The sequence below is a fragment of the Engystomops pustulosus genome, chromosome 10, assembly GCF_040894005.1.
Source record: "Engystomops pustulosus chromosome 10, aEngPut4.maternal, whole genome shotgun sequence".
In the NCBI taxonomy this organism is placed as follows: domain Eukaryota; kingdom Metazoa; phylum Chordata; class Amphibia; order Anura; family Leptodactylidae; genus Engystomops; species Engystomops pustulosus.
The window spans coordinates 6109383-6123438 of record NC_092420.1 but is presented as its reverse complement, the minus strand read 5'-3'; the positions used below and the strand labels follow the sequence as shown (position 1 = coordinate 6123438).

Here is a 14056-nt window from a genome sequence, read left to right as displayed (position 1 = left end):
AAGTGCCCCTTTAGGCATCACCCTGAGGTAGCTGGTGGAGCATCGCCCTGCTGCAGCACCCAGGGGAGCGGGTGAGGCATCACCCTGGGGTAGTTGGTGGGGCTCCGCCCTGCTGCAGCCCTTGGGGGAGCGGGTGGGGCATCGCCCTGGGGTAGTTGCTGGGGCATCGCCCTGCTGCAGCCCTTGGGGGAGCGGGTGGGGCATCGCCCTGGGGTAGTTGCTGGGGCATCGCCCTGCTGCAGCCCTTGGGGGAGCGGGTGGGGCATCGCCCTGGGGTAGTTGCTGGGGCATCGCCTTGCTGCAGCACTCGGGGGAGCGGGTGAGGCATCACCCTGGGGTAGTTGGTGGGGCATCATACTGCTGCAGCCCTTGGGGGAGCGGGTGGGGCATCGCCCTAGGGTAGTTGCTTGGGCATCGCCCTGTTTCAGCCCTTGGGGGAGCGGGTGGGGCATCACCCTGTTTCAGCCCTTGGGGGAGTGGGTGAGGCTTCACCCTGTTGCAGCCCTGCGGGAGCCAATCGGCATCACCCTGGGGTAGCTGGTGGAGCATCACCCTGCTGCAGCACCCAGGGGAGCGGGTGATGCATCGCCCTGCTGCAGCACCCAGGGCAGCGGGTGAGGCATCGCCCTGGGGTAGTTGGTGGGGCTCCGCCCTGCTGCAGCCCTCGGGGGAGGGGTGAGGCATCGCCAGTCAGTCTTCTATCCATCTCACTGTTTATATATGACACTGCATATAGAGATTTAATAAAATATGTTCCTTGTGTCCTAGTTTAAAAGACCCGGAATGAGAGACGGAGTAGATAAGTGACCTCTGGGATTAAGGAAGTAGCTTCCTTCTCTTCCTTGGACTCCATCATGTGCGTGGATACAATGTTTCTCTACACTGAACACTTGTGCTGAGGGCATCGCAGGAACCTACATATTATATAGATGAATGGAAATCCTTCCCCTCCATGGAATCCACGTTACATACAATCTCTTCTACCAGAACCCATTTTATATATAAAGGGGCACTTTGCCAATATTGATTAGGTCACAGTCATGAGTTTTGGGGTCATACACTTTCCTAGCTTCCTGCTTCTCGCTGAGTCTGCTTCCAGTTTGGCTTCACAACATTACAACGTTATGGATGGAAAAAACCGTCAACCTCAAAACTTTACAAGCAGGAATTATACGGCTAATAAAAGAGAGTGCAAATCCAATTCATCATATCCTGCTCCATTAGCCGAACACGAGGACAGGGGCCACATGATCTCCCCCCGTGCTCCATTACCTGAATTGCTCCTAATAAAGTGAATGTAAGGCGGGAGAAGCTGTAGGAAGGAGCAGGTTATATCCTCATGCTCTGCATGGGGTGGGTGTCATGTGCCCTTCATGTTCTGTAATGGGTCTTCCTGGACAGGTTGTAGAGCTCGCTAGTGTGCAGGATGAGCTACGCCTGTGCCGTATCCACATCTGTAGGACCTCCAGAGATGACATGTTTAGCCCCTATCATCCAGTCATACCTTTGTGCAGAGAGTACAGGACACACTTTCCTTATTGTATTTGGAGCAGCAACAATCCTGAAATATATATCCATATATCACAGTCCTGCTGCTCCTTATAACATACACAAAGGTCTGATTACACGTCTCTCCAGGGACAATACAGAGCACTGGCTGCAGTATGTATGGTCAGTCCTGCTGACAGGTTCCCTTTAAACTGTGCACTCCGCTGGAGAGAGAGAAGTTTTTATGCACGAAGGTGTTAAATGTAGGAAATCTTGGGGATTGTTTAGTGCTGATTCACACCTCAGTAATGGCTCCTCGATGTAATTATGGAGATGTCGGCTCAGTCTGTTCCGTTTTAGAAGTGGGTGTAATTAAAATCCAACTATCGCTAATATAAATATCTCTGGCTTATTGGAAATGCAGGTGCTTTATGGTTTCATCTACGTGCTGGTAATTGTGAAATCTGCTGAAATGTCTTCCTTTCATAACGTTGTGTCTCTGCCTCCCACCTCCGCAGCGCCCGCCTGGTTACCTCATTGTATTACTCACTACATGCCATGAAATAACCCACATCGCTTGCTGTCATTCTGCCTCTTCTGCTGTATACATGGGGGTCATACACAGCGGTTATCAGAACTACCCCCCTATTTATATTGTAGATGATTCATATCGGATACAGGTTCAAGCGCTGTACATTACATAGTGGCTGTGCTTGGAATTGCAGGTCATTCCCAATCACTTGTGCTGTAAAGTCAATGAACGGATAAATGTGGCCTGTGAAGCAGAACTGGTTCTGATGGGAGGGCTGTGATGTGATGCCGGTGCTATTAATCTCTTATCCTAAGGATTTGTGTTCAGTAATAACCTGCAGGAGGACCCCTTTAAGGCTGTATGTGTAAAGCAGCATGTACCTTGTGTAGTCATTGATCCGGTAACGTGGGCAGGTAAAGAGATTACATATCACAGAAACACGCACAGATTAGTGACACCAGAATCTAGAAACGGAACCGGTGCCAGCGCCAGGATTGATGCCATTGCGGGCGGGTGCCTTGGGATTACTATTGGGAACGGTCTGTGCATTCTCAAGGAATGAACTAATTTTCCCAATCTTGTACCTAATCATTCGGCTGCCACCAGGGACAAGTAAAAGAGGCCGCTCTCAAACCCACACAAAGCTCCTCCAGAGCCGGAGACTTCAGGCTTGTAAACCAGAAATAGACTCCATGGAAACTTAATCTCGCCCTTGCAGTATTTGCCTCGTAGACTTTGTGTCATTTGAAAGGAAGCAGTTGTGAGTTTTTAGGGCCTTAACGATCAGTGTGACATTATATGGGACAGCAAAGGGTCCATAAAGATGGAGTGTCTATTGGTAGGGAATTTGTAGCATTTTGCTGCCCTACAGAAGCTCTTGGGAAGGTTAAACATTATCCTCGGCTCTTCTAGGCAGCTCCTTATAAAACTTAGTCCTCATTCACACAACCGTGTGCTGAAATGGGTCATAAAGGACCTTCCACCCCTCCTATATCCATAGGATCCACAATGGGGCAGATTTACTTACCCCGTCCAGTTGCGATCAAGCGGCGCGTTCTCCGACGCTGATTTGGGTTCTGCCGGGATTCACTAAGGTCGTGCACCTGATGTCCACAAGGTGTCGCTGCTGCGCTGAAGTCCAGCGGAATTCACCTCCTCCGTCTCGGTGTATGTGAGTGCTAATTTTTAAAAAATTCTGCGGTTTTTCCGAATCCGTCAGGTTTTCCGAAGGCCACGCCCCCGATTCCTGCCGCGTGAAAGCCGGCGCTGATGCGCCAAAATCCCAGGGCAATTCGGCGCACATCGGAAAAATTCGGGAAACCCGATGGAAAAACGTGATTAGGACCCTTAGTAAATGAGCCCCAGTGTGTTCACCGTGCACAATGCACCTCTAAGGGGAGCACACGGCCCCATATACAGTCACAAGCACAAGGCCTTGTAACTGAGAAGGGGGGCAGTGAGAAGGTATTCTTGATTTTGCTATTATTGTATTGTATTTTGCACTAGTTGGGTCTGAACCGACACTTATCATGTGAGAAGCACATCCGATTCAATCTTGGACCAATCGTTCCACCAGACTGTGGTTCTTCTCTCTGCTCCACACACATTTCGTAACCTCTAAACCTAAAATAATTAGTGTGTAGCTATATTCTATATGGATGATTGTACACCGCAGGGCAGCCAATAGGAATAGCTCCTTGCCCTGCTTGTCAGGAGAGGAGCAGGGTCTCTGAAGTAGATGGTGATTTAGCTGAGAAGAGGCGGCTTTTAGCGTCTGCCAGAGGGAGGGGGAAAGTGACTGATTTACTTATTTATATTGTTTCTTGCAGAGACTTCCTCCAGTAGCACTAATTGGATGCATTAAAGCAAAAAAACACTTAATTCTTAGTATTTCTGATGTGCACTTGATTCATTGGAAAACTGCCTTAAGATTACATCCCGAGGTCCTAAAAAAAGATGTAGCTGATGGCTACATCTGCCAAAAAGCAGCTGTTATAACCCTTGGTAGTAATTGCACAAGATTTAGTATGGCCATCCACATGGAGATGTGTTATTTGCAGTTGCCATGGAGACTGAGCATTAAATGTGACAATAATTTGATAAAGATTTGGCAGCACAATCTATGTTATAGGTGATACATGTCCGCGCTGCAGGTGCCTGGGGGTCACTCTGAGCAAAACCTAGTGGAAAAACTGCACTAATTAATACAAAAAAAAAGTTTTCTAAAGTTCAGATTGTGTCTTGAGCCCCGGACTGATCGGATCTTGTCGTTTCAGGCCGTCACCGAGTCCGAGCTACGGAACAACCGACTGCTGGATGATGTGGTGAGAACGTTTGTCAGCGCCAGGTACGTTCCCCCCCCCCTTCCACTTTATGATGTATAAACCAGATACTCGCAGTGACTGTAGATTTGTTTTATTACATTACGTGCCACTTATCTCGTCTCGTCATTTGGCTGGGAAGGATTTATAATGTATTTACAGACCAGAAGACTAAAATATAACAAGAGGCAAAGAGACTGTCAGGCTGCAGAGCGTCAGGATTATACAAGGACTCCAATACCTGCTCATTATCTCCTTATATACATAACTTATATCATTGTATCATCTCCAGCCCGGTGATGGGACCTCATGGCTATTACACTTTATATAAGGGGGAGTCACAATCTTGGGCACCATATGTCCTAGATGCAACTGCGTGGAATGGATTAGAGAAGAGAAGGCATAAATGCTGAACATTAACACAGGCTCCAGTCACACAGCTATGTAGTAGATACCATATTTTTTTGAACTATAAGGCGCACCATCAATAAATGCCTGCTAAAACGTCTAGGTTCATATATAAGGCGCACTGGACTATAAGGCGCACCATCAATAAATGCCTGCTAAAACGTCTAGGTTCATATATAAGGCGCACTGGGTTATAGGGATGAATGACCAGCAGGTGGCAGACCTGTGCACAGTTCAAGGCAGCTGTTGTCTGGAAGTACGGTTCATATATAAGGCGCACCTTTGATTTCGGAGAAAATCCAAAGGATCTTTTGTGCACCTAATAGTCCGAAAAATACGTTAAGTGCAGCTTCCCTGACTCCAACCTGCTCATTTTAGGACAATTTAGTGTAAAGAGTAATTACATTGTGCTCCCGGCAGGCAGATATATCATCCTGGCTCTAGATGGCGATATAATGCTGTGCTGAGGCATCCTGGGATTGATAACAGATGGAATAAAGGATCCGAACAGAGAGAAAGCTGAATTAAAGGGTGATCCCAGTGATAAACCCTGGACTACTCATGTGTACAGTTGGTAAAATCTTCAGCAGTGCAAGTTGAAACCACGTTATAGCGCACACTACTCGTCCTCCCGTCCCATTTATTGGTATTCTGATAGTGATGTCACTTTGTATCACTCAGCAAAATGTTTCCCATATTCTCATCTGCTTCGTAAAGAACCAGCTCCATCACCAGTACTGTCTCATAAAGGGATAATACTGGAGTCTGATTTCCTGCACAATTTGGATTTATCTATGGCTATTAAATGTGATGTGACCTCTGACCTAGGCCATAATTGTATAACATAATTTTATAGGACTGTACAGATAAGTGTCCTAATGTATCCCTGTTACTGCCCCCCTAAGTGTTCCCTGCCCCCTGTATAATTCTGAACTATACCGCTCAATAAGGTTAGCTTTTGCATGGAAATTTTTGTAAACCCACCTAATGACATTTTTTTATGCTGTGGATTGCAATCCATCCTGATAAATCGGGGACATTACTCATAGATCCAGGCACCGGGACTGTGGTATCATCTTAAATTTGTTATCCATGATCTCCTTCCTGCTAAAATCAACTTTTACATTTATGCTAATGAGTCAGAAGGACTCTGGTAGGTGTTACCAGAGCCCCTCTAAGCTGTAGCTTCACAGGCTGTTACACTGTCTCCCCTTTGGTCATCCCCTTTGAATCCTGTTTATTTCTGTTATCTATTGCTCCCATTATTCTCAGCAGCTGCGCCCCCCACATCTGCCCGTCACATCCCATAAAAGTTGCGCGGAGAGATTTTACAGCGCGCCGTCTATCCTAATTGTATTTTATGGAACAACCACGTCTGCACGAAAGACCTCCTCCCTCAATCCTTAAATAGGTTTGTGATTTTGCAATCCCGAATAATGAGACCAAAATTGCAGCGAGCAATCAAACCTAATGCGGGATCGTTCTGCTTCTCATCATCCAAACTTTCTAATGCGTCTTTTAATTTCCATTGGATTTGGTTGTTGTTGTTGTGGATGCGTCTCGCAGCGGTATAAATCAGATTGTATGAAGGATGCCGGGCTTTGGGCGCAGCTAAACTATTTATTCTGATTGCATTTTGTTTTGAGGTTAAGCATCTGTACATTTACATAGCGAATTATGCAGATTGTCTCATAATCGAATTTGTTTTCCTCTCCGCAAACAAATAAAATCTTCCCGCAGAATCCTGGGCTCGGATTGATGAGGTAGAACGAGACGCTAAGCTCCTGCCAGTCTCCGCGCTCCAGACACCGCAGGGGACCCGCGTCTCCTATGGCACCACTTTACTGCGCTCACCTGTGCCATACAATATACACCTAATACAGACATTTCACTCCCCCAGGCCCGGGCCACACAAAGCGGACACGTAACGTGTCCATCTGCGACCACGGATGCAAAAAAAACATGCAAACCATACATTTTATTATAATATGTAAAAATGTAGTTATCTTCTAATATGTATTTGCAATAGGGACATATTAGTTGCATTTAGGGGAGAAGGGGGGGGGGCGACACCCGGCCCCAGGACTGAGCAGATATTCAAAGCTGGAAACTGTTGGTTCTGCATCGCAATAGTGGCCAGAAGCTGTAACTTCATGACCCAATAATTTCTGGCCAATCCCTTTTTTAAAGCAGTTCAGTGTCCATGGGTTTTCAGCGATGATTGATTGTAGTTGCCGTTGATCCAAATACCAAGTAATCCTCAGTCTTTGAGCTCCAACTAGATCTGCAATTTTCTTCTCCTGAAGTTCTCTGTGCTGCTGTGCAACCCGGTGCTATGTACTCTGTGTGTGTGTGTGACTTCTCACAGGAGCAGCGCACTCCTTTATTATCATATTTTCCACTCCCTGGGAACCCTGATTCACATAATGTATGGCCGCTGTACCGGGGGGCGCCAGGGAGAGGAGAAAGGGAACAGCGCCGCGCCTCCCCGCCCCTCTCCATAGCAATATATGGTGCACGGCGCCGTATTCTGGCAAAAGATAGCACATGGCCTATCTTTCTCCTAGCTACGGAACGATGCCGCGCGTGTGCTGCACTGTACCACTCCCGTAGGGCGCCTTGCGCCCGTTGCTGTGTATGGGGATTGTATATACGTCCCCCATATGTTCGTGTGAATGCAGCCTTATTTAATCTGTAAGTTCCCAGAAGATCAACATACTCCGTGCTCTGTGCTGCTGGACACCCTGGCCATACTGGGGTAGAGCATTCATCTTCTTCTTTTTTCTGGATGTATTTGCTTTATTGATTTCTCTAATTCTCAGATTGCAACCTCCTACAAAACCAGCAAATGCCTCTGCTGAAATACTATGTGCTGCTGTGAGTCTTCTCACATTACTGGTATTGAGTCCCTGTGGGTATAGGGCACTTTCTGTTTTCCTTCCCAGTGCTACACACAATCTGTACCATGAATACCACAGTTTTTAATTTCTTACAAATCGCAATTACCGGAAAATACAAATAATTTTAGATTCCCGGTGCTGAGATATTTGTTAGTTTTCACTCAAATTTCCAATAAATTGTTTATGGACTGATCTTTATGAAAGAAGACAATATATCAGATTGTGAAATTTCCCAGAGCGATGACGTCATGTACTCATCCCTGTCCTACACTTCATCATGTCGAGGCCGCAATGTTCTGGTGCAGATTTTATCTTAATGGGGAGAGTCTAAAGAGATAAAATGTGGATTATACAGAAATAAGAAATGGAAACTGCTCCCTGCTGGGGGGGAATCGAGCTGTACCTTCACCTGGTGCGGGGAGCCGGCGCGTGGCTGGTGCGGGGAGCCGGCGCGTGGCTGGTGCGGGGAGCCGGCTGCTGGACATATGAAATGCTTTGGCCTATTTCTGAGGGTCATTCATCCCTGTCCTTCAGCTGCCATGTTGTGTAATAGACCAGTACTAGGAATTCAGACTGAGGTTTTACTGGGAACCAATGGAACAGGGTGCAGGGTTTTTCTTTCTTCCCAAGATCATTTTTCTAATATACAGGACTATGTGACATGTGAAAAATGACTTTATTTAAAGGGAAGCTGTCTGAAGAAATTGACCTAATGAGCCACTTCCAGTATGTTGTCAAGCAGCTGAACACCTTCCAGATTGTGTTTCTTTTATGACCCAGGGTGATGGCATCATCCAGAAAATCAGCTTTGAAGAGAGATGTAAATTGGTTGTATAAAGTCAAGGAGGCGGAGATTTTAACACTGAAGTCAAGCTCTCTTGCTCAGAAAGCTCCTTCACTGTAAGTGATGGTCCTGCATCCAGAGACATCACTACCCAGATCTCCTGACGTCTGATGCACAATATCAATCCCATAGGAGGAGGCGTTCAGAGCTTCCTTGAAGCCCAATCCCCCTCTCCCCCCCACACCAGCCGATCTCCCTGCATCCTCTAATAGGAATATGCAAGACACAGGGACCCAGGGGGCTGATATCAGCACCGTACACACCTGACTGTCTCCATCTGTTAACAATAGGATGATGCATCTGTATTTTATCCATGAAGCCTGACCCCTTCCCGGCTGTGCAGGATGGGTCATGTACCGCTAGTCCGCGATACGCTGAGCTAGGTCCTCACTTCTGGCGCATGAGCTGGAGCCGCCCTCCTATACTGGAGTTCTGGAGACGTGAGGTAGAATGCTAGTCTCCTCTGTTACCTCATTTATTACTGCTCTCCCCAGGGATATGCCTTTTGGAGCATTACCAATGTAGGTATATAGGAAAAAAAAGTCACCAAAATTTCATAGACCAGAAACTATGACACATCTTGAAATAAGATGATATTATCAACCTTTATTTACACAAAATACAGAAATAGCGACAAATTACTAAAAACTACAATAAAAATTCCACAAAAGCACGAAGAAATGTGGTGGTGGTCCCAAGAAAACCAATGTATATACATCTCCAATATCATGTCCAACATAACCGAAATTATACAAATTCATATTATTCATATTACCCACCCGGGCATGACATCATACAACACTGCAGGAGAGAGAATTGACCACCACCACAGCACCCCGACGTACGTTTCGCCCTCGCTTCTTCCTGGGGGTGTTATATGCCTTTTGGGCCTGATTTCTGAAGAGGATTGGCCTCATTATCAAAATATATTCTTACAAGAAACATTGTTTCTAGCCCGGAAGTGCATCAAACCCAACACTCCTACCTTATAGTGGAAGCTCCAGATCAATCCAATCCTTCCACGTGAAAAGATTTTATACAAACACAGGAAGCGCCCGGACAATTTGAATCAGATTTGAGGCGAGTCAGAATGGTGCGAGACAGTAAACACTAATTATTCGGGTCCCTAGGTTTAGAAGTGCAATGGCTACGGATCGTCCAATGATGTGACAAAAAGTTTACCCCAGCGATAAATGGGATAAGAGAACCAAAATTACCCCTCTGAATGAAGGGAAAGAGGGCACTATTAAAATCACAAAACACTTGCCATAAAAAATAATAATCTTTATTAATGCCAAAATAAATAATAAAAATAACAAACTGTGTGAACAAATGGTGGCCCCGTTGTAAGGGTGTCCACAGGATACAGTGCAGTAATGGATGGCGAGACACAGAGAACAAAAAAGTGGAAATGGCACATGTATGCAAACAATGTGTAAGGAACTAATGTGCGGATTATTAAGCAGGGGGCCACACAATGCTAGCAGGTCATGGATCATGTGTATGACAAGTAACAAACCATATTGGACTTTTTGGGCCCCCTCCCTACCTGTTTCCATTCATCAGATCAGATGAATGGGATAATAAGATCAGTAGAAAATCCCTTTGTGAGGACGGTTTTATTTCCGGGTTTTCCCTCTTAAGAGATATAACGCTGCACTGACTAACAAATACTATGAGCAGAGTAACCTATCCTGTGGACAAGGCCTAACTCGCTTATCGGTGGGGGGCTCAGTGATGAGACCCCCCCACAAATCACTAGAATGGGTGGTACAGTGGGGTCCCAGGTTCCTCTGTCGGACCCCTCGTCGATCCCAGAAATGAATGGAGCAGACGGCCGCACGGGTCTGTTCTGCTGCATTCATCTCTATGGAGCTGACGGAGATTGCCAAGCAGAGAAGGACATGTGCGGCCGTCTGCTCCATTCATCTCGGGGGGCAACGAGGGGTCCGAAGAAGGTACCTGAGACCCTCCGTGTAAGTAATCTCATCACTGAGACCCCCACCGATTAGCAAGTCAGGATAGGGCCTAACTTGTTTGGTGGGAAAACCCCTTTAAGACTCACATTTATGTAAAGATGTAGAATTATTCACAGTTTTTTTTTTTTTAATATTCTGAATACTACATTTTACTCTGTTATATCTGATCCCTGTACATTGCACCGTGTGTCACAGCCGGGCTGACGCTGCTTTTACAGGGTTATTTTACTGTTTTATAAGAACAAACAAATTAAATCGGCACAAAGAAAGCAAGTAGTGAAGGTAAGTCGGCAGCGTTGGTGATGAATAGTCTATAGAGCGGTGTAACACAATACAGGATTGTTGCTTTGTGTGTTGTATACATTGTATCTGGCTGTAAAACTATGCGGCAACTTTCCAGCGTGATGGTTCTCCATAGTGAGCGGCGTATATGACCTTCATCCCGGATCTCATTGTCATTGTGCGGCGTCTCTGCTCCATTTACATTCTCCCCGTCCTCTCGGCCGCTGTGGAGGAGCAGTCCCCTGCACTGATCACAGGCCCTGTATTCAGTTCACTCGAGAATATAATATAATAAAAATCAGAATCGATGCGGCCTGACATCGTCTTTCTAGCGCTGATCTGCTTTCTCCTCGGACCCTGTACGTGCCGCACCCGCAGGCGCCCGGCGGGATACATTACCGCGCGTGACACTAATTAGTAGAAATTATTACGGCTTATTTGAAGTTTAATGGCCGGGCTTCCTATCTGATGTTTTATTGTGGTCCTGTCTTGGGTTTTTTGCTGTAATTACCTCATAATTATGATAGACCTGCTGTGTATTACCAGAAAATTGTGTTGTGGGAACATTAGGCAGGGAACACATATGTCTTTGAATCAGGGAAGATGTGAACAAAGCGACTTAGCTGTAGGATATTCTGCTGCAGCAAAGTCGCCTAACGTGATACTGGCCTAAATGTGCCCTGAAAAATGTCACCAGGGACCTCATTTTCACTAAAGACAGATTGCAGGAGCCCATTGCACATCTGTCTTTCTGCTTTATCTCAGTATTTGCATTACAATATAATTGTGTGTTATAACTTAGCTTGCCTTATGACAAAATCCTTTGAGTAGTCCCAGGGGTTGGGCTATGGTTGTGATTCATTTAAAAAAAACATGTAACTTGTCTGTACTGCAGACTCCTCAGCTCTCAGCCCCCACCTTTGTGCTCCTGTACAACTCCTTCCTCCTGCTTTTTCACAGAGCTCTTAGCCTAGTGAGATGAAATCAGTGGGGGAGGGAGGAGCTGTATAGGAGCACAAAGGTGGGGACTGAGAGCTGATGACGGTCTGCAGCACAGGCAAGGCAAACCAAACCAAAGCCCAACCTCTGGGACTACACAGAGAATTCTGTCAGGGTGCAAGGTAAGTTATATATTATACAAAGAAAAAAGGACCTTATGTGTCGGCAGGGTTGCAAGACTCGGTAATATTTACAAATTTGCCACTGGCAAACTAAATTGCCCATATCCAGACACACTGTTGTATGTTTAAAATGTTTTAAACATACAACAGTGTGTCTGGATATGGGAAATTTAGTTTGCCAGTGGCAAATTTGTAAATATTACAAGGTAAGTTATAACACACAATTATATTGTAATGCAAATGCTAAGAGAAAGCAGAAAGGCAGATGTGCACTGCAGGTGTGATGGGCTTCTGTAACTTGTATTTAGTGAAAATGAGGTCCCACAGCCACAAAGAGCTCTTCAATCCTTCCCGTTTTAGCTAGACTTAAAGAACAACTGTAAAGAATTTTCCCCCCACAGATCAATAGCTCTTGTGATGTAGAATAACTTTGCCTATTATCTTTACCTATATCCAGCAGTTTCTCTGTAATGTGATAGAGCTCTCTCTGTGTATATAGCAGGGCTGAGTGTGTTCAGGACTGTGGATACAGATTCCTCCTGTACAGAATACTGTGGTACAAGATCTCCCCTGTTCTCTATCAGTCCCTTCATCCCAATCTGTGATTCCACAGAACTTTCTCTTCACTCCATCCACTGAGCGACTGCTGTAACAGGATTTTTGTTAGCCAAAACTGCAGTCGCTTAGAGCAGAGGGGGAGGGGCTGCGGAGCAGGTTAATGCTGAGATCTTACAGAACAGCAGTGGGAGGACAGACCCTCCTATTGCAATTGGATAAGCTACAATCCTAGAATATAAATCCATATATCACAGTCCTGCTACTACTAACAACATACACAAAGGTCTGATTACACATCTCTCCAGGGACAATACATAACACTGGCTGCAGTCTGTATGGTCACTCCTGCTGACACTTTTCCTTTAAGCACCTCACCGTGCAGTTCATCAGTCGGCTCCACAGGGAAGCGAGTCCATGACGACGAGAATGTGACTATTGGCAGAGATCTGCGGATGGAATCTCCTAGCGGCCGTGCGGTTACATTGTGTCTGAACACTTTCCATTCCCATTAGAAGAGTCCCCAAAGAGACCGGGACTCCTCCATCCTGCACCGGTTACCTCTGTAGGTTTCTAAGCCTGACACCGGGATCTTGGGGTTTTCTTTTGACCTTTATAAATCCTTATAAAATCTGTTTGGAAATCTTCCTTTCATTACTCCATGATAGGGAAATAACCACATTGGGGAAAAGTGTCAGCGCTGAAAGAGAATAGAGCGATCATGGGAGGTCACAGGAGCGGTGTCACCACCACTAACCCCGGGGGTCAGGACGGGAATCAGCTCTGTAGATGTGCAGAGTCAATGGTAATGCAAAATCTACTGAGGATTCTGGGTAAGGAATATGCTAAGCAGCCTTCCAGCATTGGTAAAGAAAACCTTTTCTTATAGATTAATGCCCGACTATTAAGAACCCTTGTAAGAACTCTTTGTTTGCAAAGACAATACAGGGACAATACATTACACCGGCTTCAGTCTGTATGGTCACGCCTGCTGACAGGTTCCCTTCGCCTTATTCTTTGCATTATCAGTTGCATCAGTCTTGTGATATGTTTTATACACGGTTTATAGGATGCAGATTTTCTGTCCGCATTTACTGCAGCATATTCCAGTAGCAGCTCAGAGGATGAGATTGAATGGTGCAGGAATAAATCCACATAGAAATGGATTTTGGGCAGATTTTGACAGCCTGTCTTCCTCTTGGCAATGGATAGCGGCGCCGTCCTGTTTGCAGACTGTGGATGGTGTTTTGTGCTTGATGCGCTCATCCCTCGCTATACGGTGGCTTGACCTCCGCCTCCTCTCAGGCAATATCTCATAGCATTGGAGGATTTTATATGTGATCCTCTTTTTAGTGCTGGACTAATGGAATTTTACAGCCATAAAGTATATCACTACAGCCGACAGGTGAGTGACGAGGATTTATGGCCGGAAGAATCAGGGAGTTCATACATTTCTTATGTGTAAGAGTTACTGGAGGAAGCCGCACGTCAGGGGAATTAAAGGGGTGATCCAGGATTTATTCTTATAGTTGCCTATCCTTTAGGTGGGATGAATATCAGATTGGTGAGCACCAAGCCCCACACTTGGCAGCTCCATCATTCATGTTTTTGGAGAGACAGGAGGAG

At 45.8% G+C, this 14056-nt stretch overlaps 1 protein-coding gene across 4 annotated transcripts in view; it reads left to right on the top strand.

Annotated features, from left to right (window-relative positions):
* RAD18 (RAD18 E3 ubiquitin protein ligase) overlaps window positions 1–14056 on the top strand; it is a 284707-nt gene that overhangs the window by 18909 nt on the left and 251742 nt on the right. For all 4 annotated transcript variants that reach the window (XM_072128079.1, XM_072128077.1, XM_072128078.1 and 1 more), the window contains exon 4: window positions 4297–4367. In XM_072128079.1, coding sequence (XP_071984180.1) covers window positions 4297–4367 — 71 coding nt within the window. The remainder of the gene's footprint in view (window positions 1–4296; window positions 4368–14056) is intronic.